General features: G+C 39.0%; 1 protein-coding gene across 3 annotated transcripts; it reads left to right on the top strand.

Moving 5' to 3' along the window:
• Nucleotides 1-16832: 16832 nt before the first annotated feature.
• On the top strand, nt 16833-27146 carry LOC137040073 (uncharacterized). Of its 3 annotated transcripts, XM_067415486.1 has the most exons (5): nt 16833-16962; nt 20794-21123; nt 21329-21643; nt 24862-25215; nt 27040-27146. In XM_067415486.1, the coding sequence occupies exons 1-5, from the start codon at nt 16920-16922 to the stop codon at nt 27144-27146; spliced, it is 1149 nt and encodes a 382-aa protein (XP_067271587.1). In that variant the 5' UTR covers nt 16833-16919. The 3 variants fall into 3 exon arrangements, with proteins under 3 accessions (XP_067271587.1, XP_067271586.1, XP_067271588.1); XM_067415485.1 differs by lacking the exon at nt 27040-27146 and having other exon boundaries at nt 24862-25379; XM_067415487.1 differs by lacking the exons at nt 24862-25215; nt 27040-27146 and adding an exon at nt 23901-24511.
• Nucleotides 27147-27496: the final 350 nt, after the last annotated feature.

Genomic DNA, 27496 nt, shown 5'->3' with positions numbered 1-27496 from the left:
ACCAACTCTATACACGATGTGTTTGGCCCGTCAAGAGTTTGCCGTTAACAGCTCAGAAGGGTATTGAGAGTTGCTAGACGACAATCGCGGCAGATTAGATTTGCTGCCGCTAGGGTGCGTCTACATTACTATGCTAGACCACCACAGTCCCAGGACCCTCGGTTTTTTTGTTTTTGCGACAGCGCCCTCTAGCCAACTGTAGTCAACAGAGGAGACCTGATTCAAAATGTTTCCGCCTTATTTTTAACAGAACAGCAGGCACGGCCATTTTGAAATTAATTACTTAGTTTAAATATTTCAACAGGGTTACCAAGGGGTAGGTTTAGGTTGGTGAGGACTTAACTTAATCAATTAAACAACCAATCATTACTCACCCGAACATTTGAAGGCAGCTGTTACTTAGGTACTCAATTGACTCTGCACTACTGATACCTGTTACGGGTATCTTTGCCAACACCGTTACAGACTTAATTTTTAACATTTCAATAATTATTTAATAAAATGTTATTTTAATATTGGCATTTTGCTGTTATCCCGTATTGTATCAAATCAAATGTTTTAACTTATTCTGATTTTGAATGTTGTTTTTCTAATAATGTCGTGAGGAGATGATACTGCACAATTTCCATGTTTTAGACTTTTTTTTATTATTACTATTTGTCATTTTTAAATGTGAATCACAAATGGTCTTCCTTCCTTGAAATAGGACTGTTTCATGAGGTGCTGATTATATAATCATACTGTCAGAATCTTGTTTCATGTAAACAGGAAGGCGGAGAGGGAGACCTGCGGGGTGTTAAAGGTGAACATTCATTACTGATGTTTTTCAGTATTTCTCTCAGTTCTGTTCAGAGGGATGTCAAATGATGAATCACTTCCAAAATAAGTTTGAGTTTGTATGTGTGTAGGCATGTGCCGATATCAATTTTTCATGTTGCGATTAATTGCTGAAGTTTTATCACGATATACGATTATCATGATATTGAAATAAGTTGCAAAAAAAAGTGTTGCCATAGCATAACAGCTTTAAGAACTATTTTTGTAAGAACAAAAATAACTGAATGTTTAAATACAAAAATTTTGCACCAAAAATATATACAGCTCTGGAAAAAAAATTAAGAGACCCCTCATTGAGAAATCAATGTTAAGTGGTCTCTTGATTTTTTTCAGAGCTGTAAAAGTACAATTTTCAAACAGATTAAAGTGCAAAAGAATTAGGCTATAAAGAACAACAGGTAGGCTAACAAATAAGGTCTCATTAGTTTATGCATTAATTAAGATTGAGCAATAGCTACATTTGGTACAGAAAGTATAATGTTTTTGTTAATGTTAGTTAATAAATACTGATCATTGTAAGTTTTATCTTAGGTCCATTAAAAAAGTTATTTTGATTTTAATGTTATTAAACAGTAACTAAGAAATTAACATAGAATTATTAATTCTTCATAAGTATTTTTCATAGTCAGTTTGGTAATAATGAAAAATGGTAATAATGAAAACTACACGCGGTTTTTGTTTGTTTGCTGGTTTCCGGGGTAACCGCTGCATTCTGCAGTTCATCAGTGCCCTCTGCTGTCACTGAGCGGCACTTTAGCAGCGCGTCTCCTTCACCGGTTCAGTCATGTCATGTGCAAACCATAGACAGTAAAAGAAATGGACCGAGCGATCCCATTGACTTCTACGGCGTTAAGTGATGTCAGTATAGGAGCACTCACTTCCTGATGGCTGAGCGAACTGCGCAGGCTCAGACTGAGCTTGACGAAGTAGATGTGGCGTGAGCCTCCTGTCTGACAGCTGTAGGTCTTCTAGTAGTTGTGGAAATGAAAGCTGAATCACGTTGTTTTTATTTTCTCCCGTTGCTTTTGGCTCACTACGGGCTTCTCCCCATTCTTCTCCCTTGACTTTATCAGACTTTATGTCTCCACGTCCCCCCGACTGTCTCATAAACAGTAAAGATTGCCTGCGAGCGTCTCCTCAGGTCTAGAGTCGCGTTGGTTATGACGCAATAGTTAGCCTATTTTTACAAAAACAGCTTCTGCGGGGCGATAGTGTAAGATACAAGGTAATGGAGCCTTTTATGCATTGTCGTGTTTCTTTAGAAATAAACAATGGACAAATGGAGTCTTTAAACGTCTCAGATGTAAAGTTATTCACTGTCAAAGTGACTCAAAAATGAATGGGAGTCAATGGGATGCTAACAGCAGGTGATGGCTTGGTTAGCAATGGCAGCCCCTAGGGGTGGAACGCTTTCCGAGCGCTAGATTACCCCTTTTGGTGCAAACGCACGTTGGGCTTGTTTATATCTGAGCGCGTGTCCCTTTGACGCAGAATACAGCAGTGTTGAGCATTTATACGGTTGATGGGCAAAGTATTCTTGAGTGCATTATAAAAAAATTATAATTTGTTAATAAATTATTATTTACGATATTTTAAAGTGCCCACGATAACAATATCGTGCATATTCATTATCGTGATAAATCGCATTATCGAAAATCGGCACATGTCTATATGTGTGCATTGTGTATAATTATGTATGTATATATTTTAGAAATATTTGCATGTATTTACTGTATGTGTGTATATATATATATATATATATAAATTTTATACACATTTTATATACATATATTTAGATATTTTTATACATTTTATATAAAACAGATTTTTCTTAAATATATACATGCTTGTGTGCGTATTCATATATGCATAACAATTATACACAGTACACGCATATTATAACTAAATGTATAATATACATATAGAGAGAGAGAGATGGTTTGCCCTCACTTGAACGGTCTGCCTGATCTCGTCATGTTACTTAAGAATAGTTTACTAGAGAAGGAAAAGTATGGGTGTTTATGAAGTGTTTTTTCACCAAGTGCAAATTATTTTAGTAGTTTTTTTTATGTGTGTGTTATGAGATTGTTGTCTGCCTTCAGCTAAACTGTAAAGCTGCTTTGAAACCAAATGCATTATAAAAAGTGTTATATATATTAATAAGTGAGCCTTGACTCTTTTTCCCCCTCATGTTTATTATAATAGCCCCAGTAGTAATTATATTATAATAGCACTTTTGTCATCAGCGTGCAATTTGCTAAACCTCTGCACAACTTGAAATGTATGTGTTCATGTGACAAATGCCATTAAAGTCATCTGATTCACACATAACTGCTGGATTCTTTGAATGGTACATTTTCTAGTTACGACACTAGATGGCGCTCTAATACAGTATGCATACTACTTGTAGTGTGCACACTTTATGTAGTAGGGTCAAAGATCGTCTGGTTAACATGTCCAGTTATGCCATGCATGCTGTAGGTATAACATTATTAGGCAGAAACAATCCCTCAACATTAATGGTCATTTGTTTATTGTACATCACCAGTGACATTTTTTTAAGGCTTGTAGAAAGATAAAATAGACGTGTGTATTTTCCCTTTCTGATGAAGGAGTTTTAATATAGTGATCATTCACATGGTGTTATGGATCAGGTCTCGCATTACATTGATTTTTTATTTATCCAACAATTTATGTTTTGCCTTTGGAAAGCAGCACTATTGAAAAGAACTAATGAACAACCAACGAACATAAATAATAAGTTGTAAATCATACATCACATTTATTCTTAAAATAAATTTAATTAAAAAAACCTTTATTTATAACATTTTATTATATTTATGACCTTATAAATAAAAGGTATGAAGAACAGTTCTTCTTAGAACGGTTCTCAGACATCAACATGTCAGCCCAGATTCGGCCCACATCTGGAACACGTAGAATCCACATATACCAGATGTGGCCCGGATCTGGGCCGACACTATGTTGCTCTCTGGGTTAGAGCTGGAAAGTACTACTGACACTTGCACTGCTTAAAGGGTTAGTTCACCCAAACATTTTAATTCTATCATTATTCCTCACCCTAATATCGTTCGACACCCGTCAGACCTCCGTTCATCTTCAGACACAGATGAAGATATTAGTGTTGAAATCCGATGGCTCAGAAAGGCCTTCATTGACACCAATGTCATTTCCTCTCTCAAGACCCATAAAGGCACTAAAGACGTCGTCACAAAGCCCATCTCACTACAGCGGCTCTACAATCATTTTATGAAGAGACGAGTAATTTTTGTGCTAAAACAAAAAACGACTTGTATAGTGATGGGCTGATTTCAAAACACTGCTTCGTTAAGCCTTGGAGCTTTATGAATCAGTCCATTGATTATCGATCCGAACCACTGATTCGATACACTGATTCATAACGTTTCGAAACTTTATGAAGCTTTGTTTTGAAATCGGCAATCACTGTACAAATCGTTATTTGTTTTTTAGCGCTCAGAAACTATTCTCGTGTCTTCATAAATTGATTGTAGAGCCGCTGTAGTGAGATGGGCTTTGTATCGACGTCTTTAGTGCCTTTATGGGTCTTGAGAGAGGAAATGACATTGGTGTCAATGAAGGCCTTTCTGAGCCATCGGATTTCAACACTAATATCTTCATCTGTGTCTGAAGATGAACAGAGCTCTTACGGGTTTCGAACAGCATTAGGGTAACTATTGACAGAATTTAAAGGTCCCGTTCTTCGCGTGTTTTCGAAGCTTTGATTATGTTTACAGTGTGCAATATAACATGAGTTCATGTTTCGCGTGTAAAAAAACACAGTATTTTTCACACAATTGACTTATCTGTAGAGCGCTGTTTCCTCTGTCCTAAAAACGGCCTGATGATTTCCTTGTTCTGTGAAGTCCCTCCTTCAGAAACATGTAACGAGTTCTGATTGGGCCAGCGGAAAGGTCCCGCCTCTTACCATAACGGGAAGATGCAAGCGCTGAATGCGTGCTCTTCTCCACGTGAGAGAGCAACAAGACCACTGCCCCGTATTTTGCGTGTTCTTGTGGGCGGAGGGTTAGTCAGCAAACGGTTCTAGTGATGTCATTCCTGAAGGAAGTGCAGCGGTGTAGTCCAAACCAGCCGTTCGCTGTAGGCTTTGAAAGGGAACTTCTGTTAAATAAAATATCTCGCTTGGCATTGAACTTTGAGCTTTATAATTTTACAGGTATTATTTATGCTCTAACAGCAACATTTCACACTAATTAAAGTTTGAAAGATGGAATCGCGAAGAACGGGACCTTTAAATTTTTGGTTGAACTAACCCTTTAACTTCAGGGTCACTGCATGAGTATAAGATCATAATGCATATGCACAACATATATGATATTTTCAAATTTCACAGTAATATCTCTGTTTGATTTGAGACCCTGTTGAGTTCAGCATTTTGTAAAGAAGGGTTTCTGTAAAGCATAAGTCAAATGGTTTAATATGAGCAGGGATGGAAAAAGTCTTGCACATGCTATTCACAGACACCGTATTCACACCAGACACACGTAAACTGACATCAAACACAAATAGCTCAGGCACAACAGGTCAGGCAACATTTTGTGTACAGAGGTAATAAATGAGACCACAGCAAGAGTCTCCACTTCTTTTGATGAGTCATGTTAAGACTTTAAGAGTTGAATATAAAAGTCTCCAATAGGGCATGTGTGTTAGATAATTTGTTGAACATCCTTGTATCACAAGGCAAGTTTGTTTCAAGTTTTTAGGAGACCATTTCATGAATCCATCATAAATTATTATACTTTAAATCCATCGTAGGTCACAGTTGGGTCTTGTACCAAAAAATTGAAGTTTGATCAGCTTCTCGTTGTGATAGATGCATACAGCACATTATCCTCCTCTTTAACTTTCTGTAAAATAAAAATAAAAAAACACAACAAAAGATGTACTGGTTGAGCAGTTTATCATTTAACATTTATCAGTAGGAGGAAAATAACACCAAACAACACCTTCTATATCCAAGGCTCTAAAACATGTTAGTAGTTATTTAATACATTATAATATTTGCTTAAATTGACTTGTTCTAGTCTTGCCATACAAGCCCTTAAATAATTAGTTCATCCAAAAATGTAAAATTCAAAATTGTAAAAGTCATTAATCACTCAGCCCTCATGTCGTTCCAAACCCCTAAGACTTTCGCTCATCTTCAGAACACAAGTGAAGATGTTTTTAATGAAATCTGAGAGCTCTCTCCATCCATTGACAACTACACAACGACCACTTTCAAGGCCCAGCAAGCTTGTAAAAACACCATTGAAGTAATCCATGTGACTCCAGTGGCTTAACTTCAGTTTTCTGAAACAATGCCAGTTCTTTGTGCAAAAAAACATGATTTACCACTTTACGACCATTCATGCAACGTCAGCTCTCACGTCAACACAACAAACATATGCTTGATTATATTTATTTAATATTTTGGTAAATACGGTGTTAAATTCTGCAGATTTGCATAAACAAAGCACTTGTGTCGCTTCATAAAATTGCGGTTAAACCAGTGTCGTCACGTGGATTACTGTAATGATGTCTTTACCTTTCTGGGCCTTGAAAGTGGTAGTTGTGTAGCTGTCAATGAAGGGACAGAAACCTCTCAGATTCCACAAAAAAGATCTTCATATAAGCACTGAAGATGAACAAACAAAAGTAATTAATTAATAACTGATTTTATGACAGAGTAATTCATTTTTGGGTGAACTAACTCTTACTAACTAACTATAACTTCAGCCAGGGACTTTGGGAGTTGTGATTAATGATCAGTTGAACTTCACAGACCATATTGCAGATTTGCCTTATATAACTTTAGGAAGGTCAGGCCCTTCCTGCTACTCCACTCCTTGTCCAAGGTCTTGTTCTTTCCAGACTAGACTATTGTAATGCTCTCTGGGTGGACTTTCCAGCAGCCACTGTCAAACCTCTGCAACGGATCCAGAATACAGCAGCAAGAGTGGTCTTTATCGCGTCGTAGAGCGAACGTCACACCTCTCATAAAATTGCACTGGTTGCCAATTACCGCTCGCAACTCATTACTTCATCCTTGTGTGTGTATATATATATGGTGGTGGTGACTGATCAAACAAAAACACAAGCGTCTGACTCACGACAGGAATAAATTCTCTTACCGATTTCTGTGCGTTTCTTTTGTAGAACGCTGGTTCAGCGTAAGTGATCTCGTCTTCAGCCGTCTCAACAACTTCTAATGATTACAAATGCATTAAATAAAACAAAATTCAATACGGACTAGATCTGATTCTTCACAACATATGTTATTATTATTATTATTATTATTACTATTATTATTATTATTATTATTATTATTATTATTATTATTATGTAAAGCATAAATGCACACATTCAATTTTATTAAAAATGGCATTTACAAATTCAATTTCTCATTAGGCCTATAACTTTTTCACACACAAAAAAAGTTAAGAACGGAGTATGTGTAATACATTATTATAATACTTGTTTCAAAGCTGTATGTAACACTTGCCTTCTTGGTAATTTTTTCTACATTTCCTGCAGATCCAGAAGATCCCAAATCCAGCAACAGTCACCAGAGATCCAGCAGAGATCAGCACTATCAGAGAGACTGGAGGAGGAAAAAGAGAGTAAAACCGAGACAGCCCTTAGTTTGAGTGAATTTACCGCTGTCAGCTCTGCCGTACCTGCACATGTGTGGCAGAGTTGAGTGATGTTGGGATGTCTGGTCTGGTTGCTGATGGGATTGTTCAGCACACAGCTGTAGGTGTTTTTATCCTGATATTCCACCTCCAGAGGTAGAGAGAGACTGATGCTGAGATCAGACACACTGATGCTGGACAATAAACTGTTTCCTTTGAACCAGGAGAGAGTCACATGACTCACACTCAACACTGATGAACACACCAGTGAACATGAGGATGAGGAGGATGATGATGAAGAACAGTCTCTGCTGATAACAGGAACAGGCAGACGAGCTGGAGAACACGAGAGAGTGGTAAGGAATAAACCCAGTGCTGGTCCTCTTTATATCTGGTACCCCCTAACTGCTCAGGGGTCCACTTGATCTCAAAAATAATTTAGGTAGCAAATATATAGCTATATATTTCAAACATATATATTTTTTATAACAAGCAGATATAAATGTGGATTCAACTGTAGCTGAGTCATGTGGATTTTCCTAATACTTTCTAATACATAAGTATTTGTGTTTATTTAATAATTGTTTCTGGCTCGGACATCATGCAGTGCGGCAGAAAATGATATGCAGTCTATGGTCTTGCCATATATTTGGCTTCCGAACGAAGAAAAAAGCTGAAGAACGAGCTGAAGAAAAAAGAAAAAGAAAATTCACCAAGAACAAAGTAGGTATGCTAAATTCATATTTAGTCTTGATAACCCAATAATAATAAAAAGCACAATCGAAACAAAAAAGAAAAAGAACACAAAAAAGAAATAAACACATTCCTGTTCAGTCATGCAAGCTGTCGTGTCCTAGCCTGACAAGCCAGACCCACATCAAGATGTTTGTTCTGGAATCTCACCATTGAGTCGGCGGTCGGCAAAACTCCGAACACATCTTCCCTTTTTAAGAATGACTTCAGTGCCGTTCTTTGTTCTTTTCTCAGAGAAAAGCTTAACTCCAAGTCTTCCAGAGTCGCAGTCAAAGCTGATTCAAAAGACCGCCGCCGTTCGCCAGTTTCTGTGTTTACTAGAAGCACGCAAACGCAACTCGGCCGTCGTCATTATGGCCCCGCCCACCGACTCTATACACGATGTGATTGGCCCAGCAAGAGTTTGGCGATTACAGCTCAGAAGGGTATTGAGAGTTGCTAGACGACACTCACGGGCAGATTAGATTTGCTGCCACTAGGGTGCATCTAGATTTCTAGGCTAGTTATGTCCTGTAAGTGCTTTAAAAACAATGGCCATTAGTCTTAAGTTAGTAGGCCTACATTTAGAGAATTATTGATGTATTTCCATATGTTGTAGGCCTACATCTCGTTTACGTTTTCACAGAATTGCCTTTTTTGGGGTTTGCACGGGGATGAAAGTGGTCCTAGTTCCTAGTCATATAATTAGAATATCATCAAAAAGTTTATTTCTTTCACTAATTCCATTCAAAAAGTGAAACTTTTTATTATTATATTCATTCATTTATTCACCAAAACAAAGGATTTTTAGAAATCTTGGCCAACTGAAAAGTACGAACTGTGGAAATTTTACACTGGAGCAACGTGGATTGTGGGCCTCTCCTCTCTTCCTCCAGACTCTGGGAACCTGATTTCCAAAGGAAATGCAAAAATGTACTTTCATCAGAGAACCTACTTTGGACCACTCATCAGTCCTTTTTGTCTTTAGCCCAGGCGAGACGCTTCTGACGCTGACTGTTGTTCAAGAGTAGCTTGACACAAGGAATGTGACAGCTGAAACCCATGTCTTGCATACCTCTGTGTGTAGTGCAGCGTTTCTCAAAGTGTGGGGCGCGCCCCACTGGTGGGGAATAGAGACATGACAAGTGGGGCAAGACAAACGGGAGGAAATGTGTTAAAATCAAGATCATTTATAAAGGGGTTTAAATGGCAAAACACACCTACAATTGGATTATTAGACAGTTGATGACATGGTAAGCAAGTATGTCAATATTTTGAATAAAAAAGAAAAAAACGTAATAAAAGCGATATATCTGTCATCCAGCGCTATTTTGGTTGTTGTGAGTTACGCGATAAACATGATGCGTTGCCATAGAAACATTAAGATTAAACGTTCTAAAATAACGTTGCCTTAAAAAAAAACTCTGTACACATGAAAGGTTTAAATGTGATGTTAATAAAATAAATGTTAACAGGCAAACTTAAAGCCTAGATAATTACCATTTTGTTGGGGTGATTGACAGATGGGGCTCGTGGCCCTTCCCTACCTCCAAAGTGGGGAATGGCAGAAAAAGTTTGAGAAACACTGGTGTAGTGGTTCTTGAAGCACTGACTCCAGCTGCAGTCCACTCTTTGTGAATCTCCCCCACATTTTTGAATGGGTTTTGTTTCACAATCTTCTCCAGGTGCAGTTATCCCTATTGCTTGTACACTTTTTTCTACCATATCTTTTCCTTCACTTGAGCTCTGTGAACAGCCGGACTCTTTTGCAGTGACATTTTGCCTTCTTGTGGAAGGTGTCAATAGTCGTCTTTTGGACAATTGTCAAGTCAGCTGTCTTCCCCATGATTGTGTATCCTACAGAACTAGACTGAGAGACCATTTAAAGGCCTTCGCAGGTGTTTTGAGTTAATTAGCTGATTAGAGCGTGGCACCAGGTGTCTTCAATATTGAACCTTTTCACAATATTCAAATTTTCAGAGATACTGAATTTGAGATTTTCCTTAGTTGTCAGTTATAATCATCAAAATTAAGAGAAAGAAACATTTGAAATATATCAGTCTGTGCGTAACGAATAAATATAATTTTCTATAAAAATGTTATTTATTTTTTGCTGTTGCGGTGCGGATGGGCGCCCGGAACGCATTGGGGGCTTTCTGTTTTAGCTGAAGATGGTGTTGTTTAAGTGGCGCCAAAGAAACGAACTAATCAGTTGTTGTAACAGAAATTAATCAATCAAAATAAATTTTGTATTATCACTGTAAAGCTGCTTTGAAGCTATCTGTGGTGTAAAAACGCTATTTAAATGAAGGTGACTTGACTTGTGTCTGACTATGTTTACTCAAGCTTTCTTGGGTAAAATATGTTTTAGTTTCGTTAGGGTTAGGAAAATGTTCTGACCGCTAAATGGTATCAGAGCAATACTTTCATGAAGCTTATATTTTAGAGTTCGACGATATGATGAAAAAGTACATACAGTTTTGTGACCGTCTAATCAAATGAATATCTAATCAAAATATGTGCTACATACAAAAAAGTTGAAAGTCGAACTCAAATTTTTCTGATCTGTTCATGCGTTTCTGTCGGCTGTATAAACACATCAATTAGCTTTTTCACGTCACTAGTTTTAAAATAGGCAACTTCACTGCATAATGAATGCATAAAAGCAACCAGCTGGATATAAACTAATGCTAATAGATGGTAACAATCTAATAGATGGTAATAATAGATGGTAGCAATAGATGGTAATAATCGACATCAAACATTTGGGTCCCACTTGCATGTTTTTTTTTGTTGTCACACTGTTTTAACCGCTTGAGGTACTAATGTTAGTGTCCTCTCAGCCTCAACACCAAACATACTGCTGTTCTCCACTAATGCAGAGTCTAGTCAACAAATTGATTACTGAAAACTTGTACAGGAGTATACTTTACTTTTTACATATACTGTTTTGTTGTCTGTTTTAAATCTGTATCTGAGGTCTGTATCAGAAGGGCCCCTTCACAATGTTTTCCTTAGGGCCCCCAGAAGTGTAGGACCAGCACTGGATAAATCTAATAATAATGCTTGGTTTAATGTGGAGAGTGAATGTTTGGTAAAATGAGAGTTTTGTGTTCGTCATCTCAGACACTGAAATCTTAAATTAAAGGACAAATGATCTCCACTCACCATAGACAGAAACACTGAATGTTTTTGATGATCGTTTAGCTCCGTTTATCTTCACTTTATAATCTCCAGCATGTTCAGTTCTGGTGTTTGTGATGGTCAGAGATCCGGTTTGATTGTCCAGCTTCAGTCTGTCTCTGAATCTCCCATCAGGATCATCATAATATGAGGAGAAGATTCCAGAGTCTCTAGTGATACTAGCAATAAGATAATTTTCATATCTAAATTTCCACAGTATCTCTTCGTCTTCAGATATTTCAGTAAGATCAGTGTTTAGAGTGACAGAATCTCCCTCCATCACTGATAATGACTGACCAAACACACCTGATGAACACACAGATTTGGTTTAGTAAGAATTGAAGAAAAGCAGCCAGGAAACATATATGAACAAACAGATGTGAGTGAATCAATAATTTGATCTTTGATGTCCCGGATTTACAGACAGTGCTTTGATGAAGCCAGAATTAGGCTTTAGTTCAATTAGAACATTTAAGTTGCTTTTATAACATGCTTTATTTAACGTAGACCAGTAAGAGCTGTGCATTTAAACCTCAAGAGGCGAATTAGCAACTGATGCTGTGGTCTTTAGCTAGCTTTGCTAGCTTGCCCACCACCCATGGCAAAGACCGCAGATTGAATCCCGCTCAGAGCGGGTCGAGTAGAACCGGTTACACTTAGAAAACAAACAAGATGGTGTGCATCTTGAGACAAAACAATGGCACTGACATATTTTAAGATATGTCCGTACAAGTTTCTTTCAGTTAAACAGCTCAAACATAGACAAAGACCAAAGCCTTGTCTATGAAACCAGGCAATAGTGTTTTAAAATGATCTGCTGTAGAGCAAAATAAATGTGTAAAATTTAAGTTTAAATACATTAACATATTCAATAAAAAATGTTGTCACTGAATTTGTATGATGTTTACAGCTGTTTAATTACTGCCTAAGCTTTTTAAATGTATTTAAATGTAAGTATTTTTAAGAAATACTTTATAATCATTGAAATTAAGATTTCTAATACAGAGATTTCAACACAGTGAATGAAAATAATCTATTTTGAACCGCAGCAGGAGTTTAATACTCCGAGATGTATATAAATGACTCAAATATATGAATAGCTTACCAATCAGATGCCAGCAGCTCAAACAGAACAAAAGCAACATGTCCTTTAGATGTTCAGTGAAAGGTCTGATCTAATAATCAATAAAAGCACAATGATTTAAACACACACACACACACACAGGTAATGTGGCATGTGTGAGCATGTCCTCCCCTGACAGAGCTTGCCCATGCACACGGATATGCACTCTGTACGGATGTTATATATAGTTTATATTTAACGATTGTCAAGAAAAACTTGATGGTGACTTGAGGTTAAAAGTAGTTTGCTGAGGTAAAAAAAAGATCTGAAACTTTAGGCCATGCAGATAGATGGATGGATGGATGGATGGATGGATGGATGGATGGATGGATGGATGGATGGATGGATGGATGGATGGATGGATAGATTGATAGATGGATGGATAGATTGATAGATGGATGGATAGTTGGATGCAAAGATGGATATATGATGGATAGATAGATTGAAGGATGGTGCAGATGGATTCTATATGGATATATGGGTAGATGGATGGATATATGGAAGGATGAGCGCATAGATGGATATATGGATAGATGGGCGATAGATGGATGGATGGGTGCATAGATGATAGAGAGATAAATAGATGGATGGATATATAGATGTTAAGTACAACTCTTAACTCTTCTTAATGTGGGAAACATCCTTCAGTTATATCATTTAATAGTCTTGTTAAGTGTGTAAAAGTAGAATATTTTTCATTAAATGGTAAAATGGAGCCTAACTAGAGATTTTAAAATGGTTGTGTATATTTATTTAGCTCTCAGTTTTAGTGTATGGGGGGAAAGTACAAAGTTAAAACTGTCTGTCATCTCACAGTGTTCGTTTTAGGCTACTGATGTTCAGTTTCTGAGTCAAACTGAAACCTGCTGCGGTCGGTGTTCTTCAGATACAGGGTTCGATCTGTCGGGTGGACAAAAAGCTTTTAGGTGAGAGTAGACATTCAGAGTGTGTTTAGTTTGTGGGTGAAGAGCTTCTTCCTGTCCTGCTAACAGCTTAGTATTTTAATCCATGGAAACAATAGACCATTACGAGAAACTCCATTAGAGAGAGAGAGAGAGAGAGAGAGAGAGAGAGAGAGAGAGAGAGAGAGAGAGAGAGAGAGAGAGAGAGAGAGAGAGAGAGAGAGAGAGAGAGAATAAGATGCAATAAAAACATTGATTATACAGGTCCTTCTCAAAAAAATAGCATATTGTGATAAAAGTTCATTATTTTCCATAATGTAATGATAAAAATTAAATTTTCATATATTTTAGATTCATTGCACACCAACTGAAATATTTCAGGTCTTTTATTGTTTTAATACTGATGATTTTGGCATACAGCTCATGAAATCTCAAAATTACCTAAAAAATTTGCATATTTCATCCGACCAATAAAAGAAAAGTGTTTTTAATACAAAAAAAGTCAACCTTCAAATAATTATGTTCAGTTATGCACTCAATACTTGGTGGGGAATCCTTTTGCAGAAATGACTGCTTCAGGAGGCGATCAGCCTGTGGCACTGCTGAGGTGTTCTGGAGGCCCAGGATCCTTCGATAGCGGCCTTAAGCTCATCCAGAGTGTTGGGTCTTGAGTCTCTCAACTTTCTCTTCACAATATCCCACAGATTCTCTATGGGGTTCAGGTCAGGAGAGTTGACAGGCCAATTGAGCACAGTAATACCATGGTCAGTAAACCATTTACCAGTGGTTTTGGCACTGTGAGCAGGTGCCAGGTCGTGCTGAAAAACCAAATCTTCATCTCCATAAAGCTTTTCAGCAGATGGAAGCATGAAGTGCTCCAAAATCTCCTGATAGCTCGCTGCATTGACCCTGCCCTTGATAAAACACAGTGGACCAACACCAGCAGCTGACATGGCACCCCAGACCATCACTGACTGTGGGTATTTGACACTGGACTTCAGGCATTTTGGCATTTCCTTCTCCCCAGTCTTCCTCCAGACTCTGGCACCTTGATTTCCGAATGACATGCAAAATTTGCTTTTATACGAAAAAAGTACTTTGGACCACTGACAACAGTCCAGTGCTGATTCTCTGTAGCCCCAAAGTGTCTTGACCTGGGGAATGCGGCACCTGTAGCCCATTTCCTGCACACGCCTGTGCACGGTGGCTCTGGATGTTTCTACTCCAGACTCAGTCCACTGCTTCCGCAGGTCCCCCAAGGTCTGGAATCGGTCCTTCTCCACAATCTTCCTCAGGGTCCGGTCACCTCTTCTCGTTGTGCAGCGTTTTTTGCCACACTTTTTCCTTCCCACAGACTTCCCACTGAGGTTTCTTGATACAGCACTCTGGGAACAGCCTATTCGTTCAGAAATTTCTTTCAGTGTCTTACCCTCTCGCTTGAGGGTGTCAATGATGGCCTTCTGGACAGCAGTCAGGTCGGCAGTCCTTCCCATGATTGCGTTTTTGAGTAATGAACCAGGCTGGGAGTTTTTAAAAGCCTCAGGAATCTTTTGCAGGTGTTTAGAGTTAATTAGTTGATTCAGATGATTAGGTTAATAGCTCGTTTAGAGAACCTTTTCATGATATGAACAAGGAAATCATCAGGCCGTTTTTAGGACAGAGGAAACAGCTCTGTACAGATAAGTCAATTGTGTGAAAAATACTGTGTTTTTTTACACACCAAACATGAACTCATGTTATATTGCACACTGTAAACATAATCAAACACGTGACACGTGAAGAACGGGACCTTTAAAACAATAAAAGACCTGAAATATTTCAGTTGGTGTACAATGAATCTAAAATATATGAAAGTTTAATTTTTATTATTACATTATGGAAAATAATGAACTTTTATCACAATATGCTATTTTTTTGAGAAGGACCTGTATTTAACATTGCTTTCCATAAGTTTACTAAAAAAAAAAAAAAAATAGTCAAACTGTAAATATGAAAATAAATGCAATAATTTGAATGAAACATACAATATTCTTTTAAAGTGGTGATATTAATCGGGGGGTTAAGGGTTTGTACTAATGTGCAACGATCTCTTGGTTGTATGAATGCGAATGACTTACCCCTTTTCGAGATTGATGTATTTGTCTGATGAGTGAATGTGTGAATCAAAGATGTTCTTCTGCTGTTTGTGTCATAGATGTATTACATTTACAAACTGCGTCTGGACAATCGAACTGAATCTCTGACCATCACAAACACCACACATCACACACTCTGGGCATACAGCAGGCCTATATGGCGCCCTCTATCGGGAAAATACAGAGACTGGAGAGACGTGATCATGTTTTGGACACCAGGGGCCTACTGCACAAAACTAGGATAAGGGATTAAGCCAGGATATTTTGGTGATCCTGGCTCAATTTATCCGCTAATATACAGCTATCTTTCTTTATCGTTATCTTTCTTGGTGTGAGTGTACCTTCAGGGTACGTTTACACGACAGCGGTGTACTACATGTTACATGCAGATGACAAGATCACCAAGATACCCTGGCTTAATCCTTTATCCTAGTTTTGTGTAATAGGTCCCTGAGCAGATCATATTGTGCGTGATATTGTATATTGTAAACCAACGGAAAAACAAAAAACAAAACAAAGACAATAGTAATTTATAGACAAAGGAGTGCATAGAAGGATCGATGTTTAATAAAGAATGTTAGATATGTCCATATGATAACATACAAATAAAACTTTTCAAATGAAATTCTGGATTTTATGCTATTTTTAAAACCGGCTAAATTAAACTAAAAGAGGAACAACGTCAAACAATACAATAACGACTTATGGGCACGCGAGCATAAACCAAAGAGTGAAAATAATAAACAATGAATACATTCTGGCAGAAAAACAAAAAGTGTGAGGCAGGTTCCTGTATGAAATATAACAATAGTTTCTGTAGGCCTATGTTCATACACCACGTCCATCTTTGAATTTTAAAAGGAAAAATACTGGGATAGTTCACCCAAAAAATAAAGTCATCATTTACTCGCCCTGCTGGCATTGTTCATCAGGGCATACTTCTTTCTTTTCTCGTACCACAAAAGGAGATACAAAATAAAATAAAATAAATAACAACATTCAGATTCATTGAGAATTTTCTACAGCAATAGCCTATACAACTCTGAAAAAAAATGAGACCACTTAGCACAGAGAAATCAATGTTGTGGTCTGGAAAAAAGGAAGAGAAATGAATGGTAAGTGGTCTCTTATTTTTTTCCAGAGCTGTAAATCAGTTTTCCTTTTCTTTTTTTAAGACGCAAAAAATAGGCAATATCAAATGACGTCATGCGCGTGCACGCGGAGGGCAAGGGCATGCAGTCAGAGAGGGATTCGCAGTCCGGTTCTCAACATCTGTTAAGAAACACAATAATCTAGATCATCTTCATTCATTTAGACTCTACACAGCTCTAACATGCAGAACATGATATTGCTCTTTCTTTGCTTGCTCATGGATGGTGAGTATGGATTTCTGTTTATCTTTCTGTTTCATTTCAGACACCGCAGTATACCTACGCAGTGGTTTAAATCACGGGATGTCGCCGTAGAGACAGACACAGACGTCTAATAATGATTACCAACATTTATAAATAATGTGGTAGAGGGATAATAACTTAGTTCATTATGTATGCCAAAAGAATGGAATTGAAATAATAGGTGGGGCATGTTGTTGTAACATGAGGAGGGGCACATTTTAACATGACCATATGTCATCTTAAAATGTTATCTGATCTAATCAAAACATTATTCAAGAGAAACTAAAATATTTCGTCTATAAAAGACAAGATGGATCATTCTTTTTTATTTTATTTTTCAGAGCAAATAATATAATTTTTTGTTTAGAAATTCAAAATAAAATAATTTTAGAGTATGACAATGAACACAATACTAATCACAGCCATGCAGCAAAGGTCAAAACAAATTCAGGCAAATAGATGATGAAGCACATTCAGAAAAACAGAGCTCAGCACAACACTCCCCAGAACAGGAGACTAATAGACGAGCCAGTACACAAACATTTTTAAAATAATAATTTCTGAATATTCCTCTCAGTCCTTATTCACCTGTTTTCTGTGGTTTCTGAATCGAAATTCACAAGGTAATTATGCCAATTGCATCAGTACCTGTATGGAATAGCACAGTTCTAATAGCGAGGCTGCCGGTGTTTAAGTCTGGTTAGTGTTTTCTGCTATTTAGCGACACATTAAAGGGGACTGCATTGTTTTATTGTGTTTCCTGTGGTGCACTTATAATGTTATAATGATTTTTAAATTATAAATTGTCCTAATTAAGGCATTTTTCATTTTAGTCTCTGATTTGAACGCTCTGTTTGAAGGGGCGTGTTTGCTGCATAGACTGTAAAAAAAAAAAAAAATGGATGTAGTGTCCGTGAAGTAACCCATAGGATTCTGAAGTGCAGTTTTGAAGCGTAAAGTAGAGACAGCTTAGCAGTGCGTCACTCCCGGATAATCAAAATGGGCAAAGAGGTGGAGCTGAGGTGATGCGATGACGAACAGACAGCAGATAAATAGCTACCCACTTGTCACTCAAAGTGGCCACGCCCTTAATTATGTAGAACTTTAAGGCTTTATATAATGTAAACGAATAGTTATTTAAAAAAATCACCCCCCTCACAATTATAATGAAGGGCAAAATTAAACGTATAGACCAAAACCACAATTTGTACCAGGCTGTAAACATGTTTTTTTTCGGCTGTAAAGTTGGGCATTTTAACATAGGGCTCAATGAGATTCTGCTCTCTTCTGGAGCCTGTCCCTATTGGCCAGTTGAGGAATTTCAGTTTAAGTTACTATTGTACTGGCTTCAAGAGAAACTGCGGGAGTTTGCTGCTTGGTCTAGTCTAGAAATCTAGACGCAGAAATCTAGCGGCAGCAAATATAATCTGCCCGCGAGTTTCGTCTACCAACTCTCAATACAGTTCTGAGCTGTAAAATCCAAACTCTGGTCGGGCCAATCACATCGTGTATAGAGTCAGTGGACGGGGCTTAACATAATGAGGGCCGAGTTGTGCTTGCGTGCTTCTAGTAAACACAGAAACTGGCTAACGGCGGCCTTTCGAATCAGCTTTGGACGCGACTCTGGAAGACTTGGAGTTAAGCTTTTCTCTGAGAAAAGAACAAAGAACGGCACTGAAGTCATTCTTAAAACGGGAAGATGTGTTCGAGTTTTGCCGACCGGATACGGCGAATGTTTAATCTTTCAACTAGCTCCGCTTCACGTTGCTCTGGTTGGTTGTGCGCTATCCAATTGCGTGCAGAGGGAGTTTGAAAGACAACCGTTTATCCCGCATAATGGTGAGTTTCTAGACCAAACATCTTGATGTGGGTCTGGCTTGTCAGGCTACGCTTGGCCTGCTGCGAGACTTCAGTGTAAACACCCACTGCTGTGATTGGCTGCTGTGAGACTTCAGTGTAAACTAGGGCTGCACGTTTTCAAGTTTTTCATTAACCGTTAACCGAGGCCCTTAGCGGTTAATACTCGGTTAACCATAGTGTGCGTCAGGGTTATTATTTTTATTAATTTGATGACCGCCATCTCCGTAGTGAACGCACCTATAGAGAGAAATGCACATCATGGATTACATAATCAGAGAGCAGCCTATTTCTTTTCGTTTTAAATTGTTAAAAGACATTTCAAGCTTTCTTAAGATATATTTCATGTCTGTGAGGCCTACGCTGAGTTTCGTTAAATTAGGATGAGATGCGCTCCAGTTCACGAGCAATGCAAGTGGCCGCGAGGCGAGGGCGCCTGCATGATTAGGGCATGCTGTAAAATATGCAGCCGAGAATGATTCACACAGACACAGCGTTTGACTCGCGTGGCTGAGCCTCTCCCGGCAAAGATTTCAAGCATCTGTGGACTCGTTCCTTCAGCTCTGGCCATCTTGCTTTCAGTCCGCGATTAGCTTTTTTTGTTTTCTTCATTACAGTTAAAGTAACCTCTGCTTTTCGCTAGTCCCTCACAAGTTTCTCAAACTTTCTTTCTTCTGCTCCGTTATGCACAGCGCGCGTGGCTCCCGCTCTGCTTCTGCCCTAATGCGACTTATAGTCCAGTGCGACTTATGTTATTTTCCTCTTCATGACGCATTTTTTGACTGATGCGACTTATTCTCCGGAGCGAATTATAGCCTGAAAAATGCGGTAAGAACTGCATTACAATACTTGCATTTTGCCCCGTCACTCTCAATTTTAAAGTGCTCCCACGCTGTACTTTTCTTTGCCTGCTTCATGTTCAAGCTGGTCATGACTTCTTCTTGTGGATATTACAAATGTCTGTGAGCGCTCTGGCGGTCTCTAGTGGTGCAAAAATATATTACAACTAAATTCAAAGCACGTCATTGACGCCACTTAACCGAGCAAAATATTTTACTCGGTTATGCAAATTTTAACGGTTAATCGGTTAACCATGGACACCCCTAGTGTAAACGCCCAATGCTGTGATTGACTGCTGTGAGACTTCAGAAGAGAAGAGACTTCTAAGAAACAATGTGAAGTTGATCAGAGATCACAGATAAGGCATTATAGTGAACGCAGTTACTTACATATTGTGGAATTACTGAGTTGATAATCGTAAAAGTCTGTATGCAAAGCCTGCGCCAAAATTGACGACTGATTTACCAAAGAATCAACACAGTGAAATGTGTCGCATACAAATAAATAATGCTCAACTGAGACCACATTCTTAGCATTAGGATCCTTTGGAAGGTAATGTTGATTTTTGTCCATTGATCCTGCATCGTTCTTTTCTCCTCGTCATCTCACTAACACGCCAGTGGGTGGGGCCAAAGTTGCAATGACGAAGTAGGCGTTGATCTTCTTCTGCATGGGCAGTCTTTCACCTCTATAGCTAAATCTACAGCGAGTCATTTGCTGGGCTTGGTTACAATAAAAGCTGTTTTTGGACTAACAAGGAAATGTTCAGTTCTGAAACATAAACATTATTATATTATATTATTACCTCTTAAATGTCAAAAACTCAAGTTTGATTCCACATGCAAATGACCACAGTTCATGATGTGGCTAATGTGTTTTTGTTAGGTTATATGGCATATTTGAATCTGACCTCTGCTGGAAAGATATTCACATTCACATGCACATCCAGCACGATCCCTACACAGTTTATCCATTTAAAAAAAAAAATTAATTTACATGGTCCAACCAGTTCTAGTATACCCAGTGAAGTTGCTTTTTTTATGAATTGTATAATTTGAAAAGCATTTCTGGCAGCAGAAAAAGTCTGATCTGTGAAACTAATGGTTTCTGCTCTAGGTGTGTTTGGTTCAGAGACAAATGAAACAAAGGCCGTGATGGAGGGGGATTCTGTCACTCTACACACCAATCTTACTGAAATACAAAATAATGATAGAATAATGTGGATGTTTGGACCAAAAGACTCTGTCTTAATGCAAACAACTAGAATGGACGATTTGACCTCATTTTTTGTCAACGATGATTCTGGATTCAGAGGCAGATTACAGGTGGACCAAAAGACTGGATCTCTCACCATCAGAAACGCCAGAATCAGACACTCTGGACAATATAAACTAACCATCTCTAGAGAAAATACTACCACAAAGATATTTAATGTTACTGTCTATGGTGAGTATCTCAAGTCTTTCAATGATCCAGTTTAGATTAGCACTGTCTGTCTTAATAATTAGATCATTCTGTTATTTATAATAAACCATCTCAGACACCAGAAGAGATATCAAACATGTGTTTGCTGTTAAACTAGTGGAACTAGCTCTTTTATTAAAGATGAAATATCTGTCCCACTATGATTATTTGTTCATTACTTTTTCAGGTGTGTCTGGTGCTGATACAGATGAAGTGTCATTGATGGAGGGAGATTCAGTCATTCTAAACACTGACCTTAAAACAGACCAACAAGACAGAATTAGATGGTATTTTAATGAGATTCGCATGGCTTTAATAAGTGGAGATCAGAGTAAGATCTGTGCAGATGATCAGTGTAAAGAGAGATTCAGAGACAGACTGAAGCTGGATCATCAGACTGGATCTCTGACCATCATGAACATCAAGTCATCAGACACTGGGCTTTATGAGGTACAGTTTAACAGCGGCAACATTGTGAAGGTCTTCAATGTTACTGTCCATGGTGAGTCATTTAATTCATGTTTCCAATCACAACATGACATCATGACTTTGCATAAACATACACGCCACTGTCTAAAGCCAAGTGGCGTGTTATCTGCATTTTGAGCTATGCGCGTGTATGTTTACACAGTGTGATTTCGCATGTATGTCTACGCCTAAACGAACCATCAAATCCGTGTGTATGTCTACGCCTAAGCGAACATCATCTCCGCATGTATGTCTACGCCTAAACGAACCATCATCTCCGCATGTATGTCTACGCCTAAACGAACCATCATCTCCGTGTGTATGTCTACGCCTAAGCGAACATAATCTCCGCATGTATGTCTACGCCTAAACGAACCATCATCTCCGCATGTATGTCTACGCCTAAACAAACCATCATCTCCGCGTGTATGTCTACGCCTAAACGAACCATCATCTCCGTGTGTATGTCTACGCCTAAGCGAACATCATCTCCGCATGTATGTCTACGCCTAAACGAACCATCATCTCCGCATGTATGTCTACGCCTAAACGAGCCATCATCTCCGCGTGTATATCTACGCCTAAACGAACCATCATCTCCGCGTGTATATCTACGCCTAAACGAACCATCATCTCCGCGTGTATGTCTACGCCTAAACTAACCATCATCTCCACGTGTATGTCTACGTCTAAACGAACCATCATCTCCGCGTGTATATCTACGCCTAAACAAACCATCATCTCCGCGTGTATGTCTACGCCTAAACGAACCATCATCTCCGCGTGTATGTCTACGCCTAAACGAATCATCATCTCCGCGTGTATGTCTACGCCTAAACGAACCATCATCTCCGCATGTATGTCTACGCCTAAACGAACCATCATCTCCGCGTGTATGTCTACGCCTAAACGAACCATCATCTCCGCATGTATGTCTACGCCTAAACGAACCATCATCTCCGCATGTATGTCTACGCCTAAACGAACCATCATCTCCGCGTGTATGTCTACGCCTAAACGAATCATCATCTCCGCGTGTATGTCTACGCCTAAACGAACCATCATCTCCGCATGTATGTCTACGCCTAAACGAACCATCATCTCCGCATGTATGTCTACGCCTAAACGAACCATCATCTCCGCATGTATGTCTACGCCTAAACGAACCATCATCTCCGCATGTATGTCTACGCCTAAACGAACCATCATCTCCGCATGTATGTCTACGCCTAAACGAACCATCATCTCCGCGTGTATGTCTACGCCTAAACGAACCATCATCTCCGCGTGTATGTCTACGCCTAAACGAACCATCATCTCCGCGTGTATGTCTACGCCTAAACGAACCATCATCTCCGCATGTATGTCTACGCCTAAACGAACCATCATCTCCGCTTGTATGTCTACGCCTAAACGAACCATCATCTCCACGTGCATGTCTACGCCTAAACGAACCATCATCTCCGCATGTATGTCTACGCCTAAACGAACCATCATCTCCGCATGTATGTCTACGCCTAAACGAACCATCATCTCCGCGTGTATGTCTACGCCTAAACGAACCATCATCTCCGCATGTATGTCAACGCCTAAACGAACCATCATCTCCGCGTGTATGTCTACGCCTAAACGAACCATCATATCCACGTGCATGTCTACGCCTAAACGAACCATCATCTCCGCGTGTATGTCTACGACTAAACGAACCATCATCTCCGCATGTATGTCTACGCCTAAACGAACCATCATCTCCGCGTGTATGTCTACGCCTAAACGAACCATCATCTCCGCGTGTATGTCTACGCCTAAACGAATCATCATCTCCGCATGTATGTCTACGCCTAAACGAACCTTCATCTCCACGTGTATGTCTACGCCGTGTGATTCCGCGTGTATGTCTACGCCTAAACGTACCATCATCTCCACGTGTATGTCTACGCCGTGTGATTCCGCTTGTATGTCTACGCCTAAACGAACCATCATCTTGTTGGTTTTTTGTTGTTGTAATGAATACACTCCTATTGCACTAGCTTTCCTTTGTAGTGAACGTCACACATGCACCATAGTCGTTCACTAGCACTGACAAATTAAAGGTGCCATTTATGTTATGCGACATAAAATTACTGTTACTTTTGGCTATGGGTTATTAGATCCAGCATTCTTTAAATCATACACAGAGAAGTAGTATCATTAAAATTACATTTATTTAAGTGGAGAGAATGATGAAGGAGCTTGACTTACTGTATCTGAGCTGCCTGTCTCTACTGTTTGATTGGATGAAATCCCCACAGCATCCCAGAAATATCAGATTCGACCCTGGATGCCAGATCTTGTCAAAAGATATGTTTTGTCTGGTGTTCAAACTTGTCAACAGTCTTGTCTGGTACTATTACCAGTGAACTGCCTTTCAGTAAATGCCATAAACGGGTCTAGTTCTGGAGAAAGAGTGACTTCTGACCCGACACGTGACGTATTGATGAACACAGAAGCGCAGAGGATAGAGCAAAACAAAACCCCAGTCACAAAGCTTCAGTTGCAGCTGGATGGTTATGTGCTTTTTGGGCTTCAAAATCTAAAGTACCATTCACACCCATTATAAAGATTGGAAGAGCCAGGATACTTTCAATATAACTGAATGAAGAAAGTCATATACACCTAGGACGACTTGAAGGTGAGTAAATTATGGGATAATTTCATTTTTGGGTGAACTTACCCTTTAAAGTAACATGCAAAGGTTGCAATTGAGAATCCCCTTGTCCAACACCAGTGCCTGACCTCACAAATGCACTTCTTGAAGTATGGTCACAATTTCCCATAAACACACTCCTAAACCTTGTGGAAAGCCTTTCCAGAAGAGTTGAAGCTGTTAAAGCTGCAAAGGGTGAGCCAACTCCATATTAAACCCTACGGATTAAGAATGGGATGTCATTAAAGTTCATGTGTGTGTTAAGGCAGGCATCCCAAAACTCTTGGCAATATAGTGTGTGTGTCATAGGAGAGGGCTAAGTAAAATACTAATTCTCCTATGTAGAAAATAAATCGAATCTTGAGTTTTGCACACTATAAGGATGCTGTGAGTTCAATTACTTTAAAAAAGTGGCTTAACCACAATTCATCTTATATTTCTTTATTCTTTCACCCATTTTAATTCTAATGATTTTCAGGAAATTATAATGCACACTTGTTTTCATATCCACATCTTTGTGGTTGAAAAAAACAAGATCCTCCATCATCTGTTGGTTTGTGTTTCAGATGTTCCTGCTGCTGAACGAGATGAAGTGAAGAGAAAGTCAGTGATGGAGGGAGAATCTGTCACTTTAGATCCTAATGTAATAAAAACCCCAGTTGATTTAATGGAATGGCATTTTAATAATACTTTTATTGCTAAAATCACTGGAGATCAGAGTCAGATCTGTACAGATGATCAGTGTAAAGAGAGATTCAGAGACAGACTGAAGCTGGATCATCAGACTGGATCTCTGACCATCACACACACCACAAACACAGACTCTGGACTTTATCAACTAGAGATCAAAAGTGTCCGGCGACGTCATCGTCGCAGCATCGCCATCACCACTGTCAAGAGCTTCAGTGTTTCTGTCTCTGGTGAGTGTCATTTGAGCAATTTTTTGTTTTGTTTTAAATTGACACAATTATTACAACAAACACTTAAAACATGGGTGGGGAACTTTGATCCTGGAGGGCCAGTTCAGCTCCAACCCTAATCAAACACACCTGAAGCTAATCGAGGTCTTTAGGATTACTAAAAGCTGTCTCATTTCGTTAAATTTTTTAGGCTCCTGTGTAGGATGCAGACTATGGAGTGTCCTCAACCAGAATTAAACGAGAGGTCCTTAGTAGCCTGGATGCCAGCCGAACTTAGCCCCACCCACAAAATCTTTAGGTCGGGCAGTTCGGTCTGGCCTCGCTCCATAGAGCAGTAATTATCTTAACAGAAACTGTTCGGACCAATGAAATCATCAGGGCGGGCTTTAGACGATGACGGACAGATGATCAACAGTAACGTAATCATCACGTCATCAAAGGGGCTTGGGTTATATTTGTTCAAATCCTAAACGGAGAGCTTGTTTGTATATGCATTCACCTTCACAATTTCTCTGAAATGATGATCATGTTGGGTAAGTACTCTGTGTATCATTCAATTCTTTAATTTTTTTTTACAACACCGGCAAAGATCTTTTTTTCCAGCGCGTGTGCAGGCAGGGTTGTCAAGTTTTTACAACAAAACCCCCCAACTACTAGCCCTAAACAATAGCTTCTCGGGGGGTTCTCCGGGGGAAAAATGGCGTTTGGGGGGTAAAATGTGTGTTATTTCGGCAAGGTTGCCTGCTAAAATTCGCACTCATGGGTCTATATATCACATAATAGTCGCTTCAACCTGCGGACATAGAAAACAACCCGCGGAAAAAAAACGCGGACTTGGCAACACAGTGCAGTTGAGCTCTGTTGATGTCACTTCGTTGCTCTGATTGGTTGTAGGTCTGTCTAATAGATGTCTTTGCTGGTTCGGTTAAAACACGCCTCATAATCACAGCCCAATGGAGCAGTTTCAGACTCATATTCTGACTAGAATTGAGTATGACCACGTCAGGCTACCTTCGTAGGACACACAGGCAGGAAGTATGACGTTGCTATGCCAACACGTTCAGCCTCGTTGCGCTCTCACGCCAGTTATATGAATGAAAATTACTTATAACTTGAAAATTACTATGAAATGTTTCTTGTCTTGACAGCAATGTACTGTTCTAAACGTTTAAAAAGCACTAAAGCGTTGTAATCCTGTTAACCACAACTATCTGTTTGAGGTAATGGAGCTTAAAAAACAAAAACAAGCTTAAACTTGCATTTAAACACCACACCTACGCTCGCATGTATATCTGGCGGTGGTGCCGTTTTTTCATATAATAAAAAATATGACGGTTGTTAACGGAGACGCAAAGAATTGTGGGTTATCTCCAGCCGCGAAGGATACACCTCACGCGCACTCTGAATTCCTGTGAAAGAAGGACGCATTCGAAGGTCACGTTTAGTGTCCTACTCCCTTTTTTTAAATGAGACGGCCTTATGACGGATACAGCCTTTGAATGCGACCTCCGGAGGACGCAGCCTTCTGAAATGAGACACGGCTAAAGTTACAGGCAGGTGAGTGTTTTTTTTTTCAGGGTTGGAGTTAGAGAGTGGCCCTCCCGGATCAACGTTCCCCACCCCTGACTTAAAACCAACAACTCTAAGGTTATGAACATGAAGAAAAATGGTGTTAGTATTGTCTCAGTGATGTGATGCTGTTCTTTAAAACAACAGAAGGCGCCGCCATATATCCGTGAAATCAATATCATATAACTGATGACCAAAGTAGAAAGCTGTAAATATCAGATAAAAATATAAGTACTGGATGGTTTCTGTCTTCAGCTGTTCCAGATTTAGCTCTGTCTTCAGGTGCTGAAGCAGGGTTAAGTACTGCTGTTGTTGTTGGTGCTCTGCTCATTGCTGATTTGCTTTCACAAGCCTTAAGCTAAGAGCGGTGAGTATTACATACATACAGCTGATTTAACAAGATGAGAATATCTCGATAGATGTGAAAATTAAACTTATCATTTAGTTAAATACAATATAAATACATATTGTGTTATTGTTCAAACAGGCATCAGGAAGCAGCTCCGTGATCAGGTGAGTGTCTGCATGCAAAAAACCTGAATTTAAAAGTCTTTACATGCAATAGCTATAAAACTGATACTTTGATGCTTCATAATGTTCATAAAGAGATCGTAAAACTAATGAATTGAGCAGTGTAGTCCGAATCATGGTATTCGTGGGAGCAGCATGTATTCTGACGAGAATCTCATTCAAGTAATGTCACCTATATTGG

Source organism: Pseudorasbora parva, chromosome 14 (assembly GCF_024679245.1).
Source record: "Pseudorasbora parva isolate DD20220531a chromosome 14, ASM2467924v1, whole genome shotgun sequence".
In the NCBI taxonomy this organism is placed as follows: Eukaryota; Metazoa; Chordata; class Actinopteri; order Cypriniformes; family Gobionidae; genus Pseudorasbora; species Pseudorasbora parva.
This window is presented reverse-complemented; position numbering and strand designations above follow the sequence as displayed.

Bases quoted from the DNA above. Each gene is read 5' to 3' on its own strand.
- LOC137040073 (XM_067415485.1), top strand. From the start codon at position 16,920: ATGCAGAACATGATATTGCTCTTTCTTTGCTTGCTCATGGATG. The intron at 16,963-20,793 runs GTGAGTATGGAT...TTTCTGCTCTAG, and splicing joins TCTTTGCTTGCTCATGGATG to GTGTGTTTGGTTCAGAGACA. The intron at 21,124-21,328 runs GTGAGTATCTCA...TTACTTTTTCAG, and splicing joins ATTTAATGTTACTGTCTATG to GTGTGTCTGGTGCTGATACA.